Source organism: Chaetura pelagica, unplaced genomic scaffold (assembly GCF_000747805.2).
Source record: "Chaetura pelagica isolate M959 unplaced genomic scaffold, ChaPel_1.0 scaffold2295, whole genome shotgun sequence".
Lineage (NCBI taxonomy): Eukaryota > Metazoa > Chordata > Aves > Apodiformes > Apodidae > Chaetura > Chaetura pelagica.
The window spans coordinates 4,397-4,894 of NW_009953246.1; the positions used below are offsets into that span (position 1 = coordinate 4,397).

General features: G+C 67.5%; 1 protein-coding gene across 1 annotated transcript in view; it reads right to left on the bottom strand.

Moving 5' to 3' along the window:
* Nucleotides 1-498, bottom strand: part of XAB2 (XPA binding protein 2) — a gene marked incomplete at both ends in the record, with an annotated part of 20,509 nt that overhangs the window by 2,111 nt on the left and 17,900 nt on the right. The window contains 2 exons of the mRNA XM_009997869.1: nt 135-343; nt 401-431. Coding sequence (XP_009996171.1) covers nt 135-343; nt 401-431 — 240 coding nt within the window. The remainder of the gene's footprint in view (nt 1-134; nt 344-400; nt 432-498) is intronic.

The following is a 498-nucleotide window of genomic DNA, read 5'->3' on the forward strand; positions in this document are numbered from 1 at the left end:
CCCCTGGCATCCCTGTGTCCCACAACCCACCTGGTGTCCTTGTGTCCCCTCAACCCCCATGTCCCCATGCCCTCACCCGCCTCCTGTCACCTGTGTGCCCCCGTGTCCCATCACCCCCCGTCTCCTGTGCCCACCTCGATGGCCTTCTGGTAGATGGGCCGGGTGTGCGTGACCCCGTAGAGCTCGGCGGCGCGTTTGATGTAGATGTTGAACATGTCCCCTCGCTGCTCGGGGGGGACCCCCCGGGTGGCCCGTTCGTAAACCCCCATGGCGTGACGGGCCAGGCCGAAGCGCTCCTCGAGCCCCGCGTACAGCAGGTAGATGGCTGGGGACACAGGGGACACTGAGGGGACATGGGGGGGATACGGGGGGGACAAAGGGGTCCTCGAGCCCCGCGTACAGCAGGTAGATGGCTGGGGACACAGGGGACACTGAGGGGACATGGGGGGGATACGGGGGGGACAAAGGGGGCCTCGAGCCCCGCGTACAGCAGGGAGA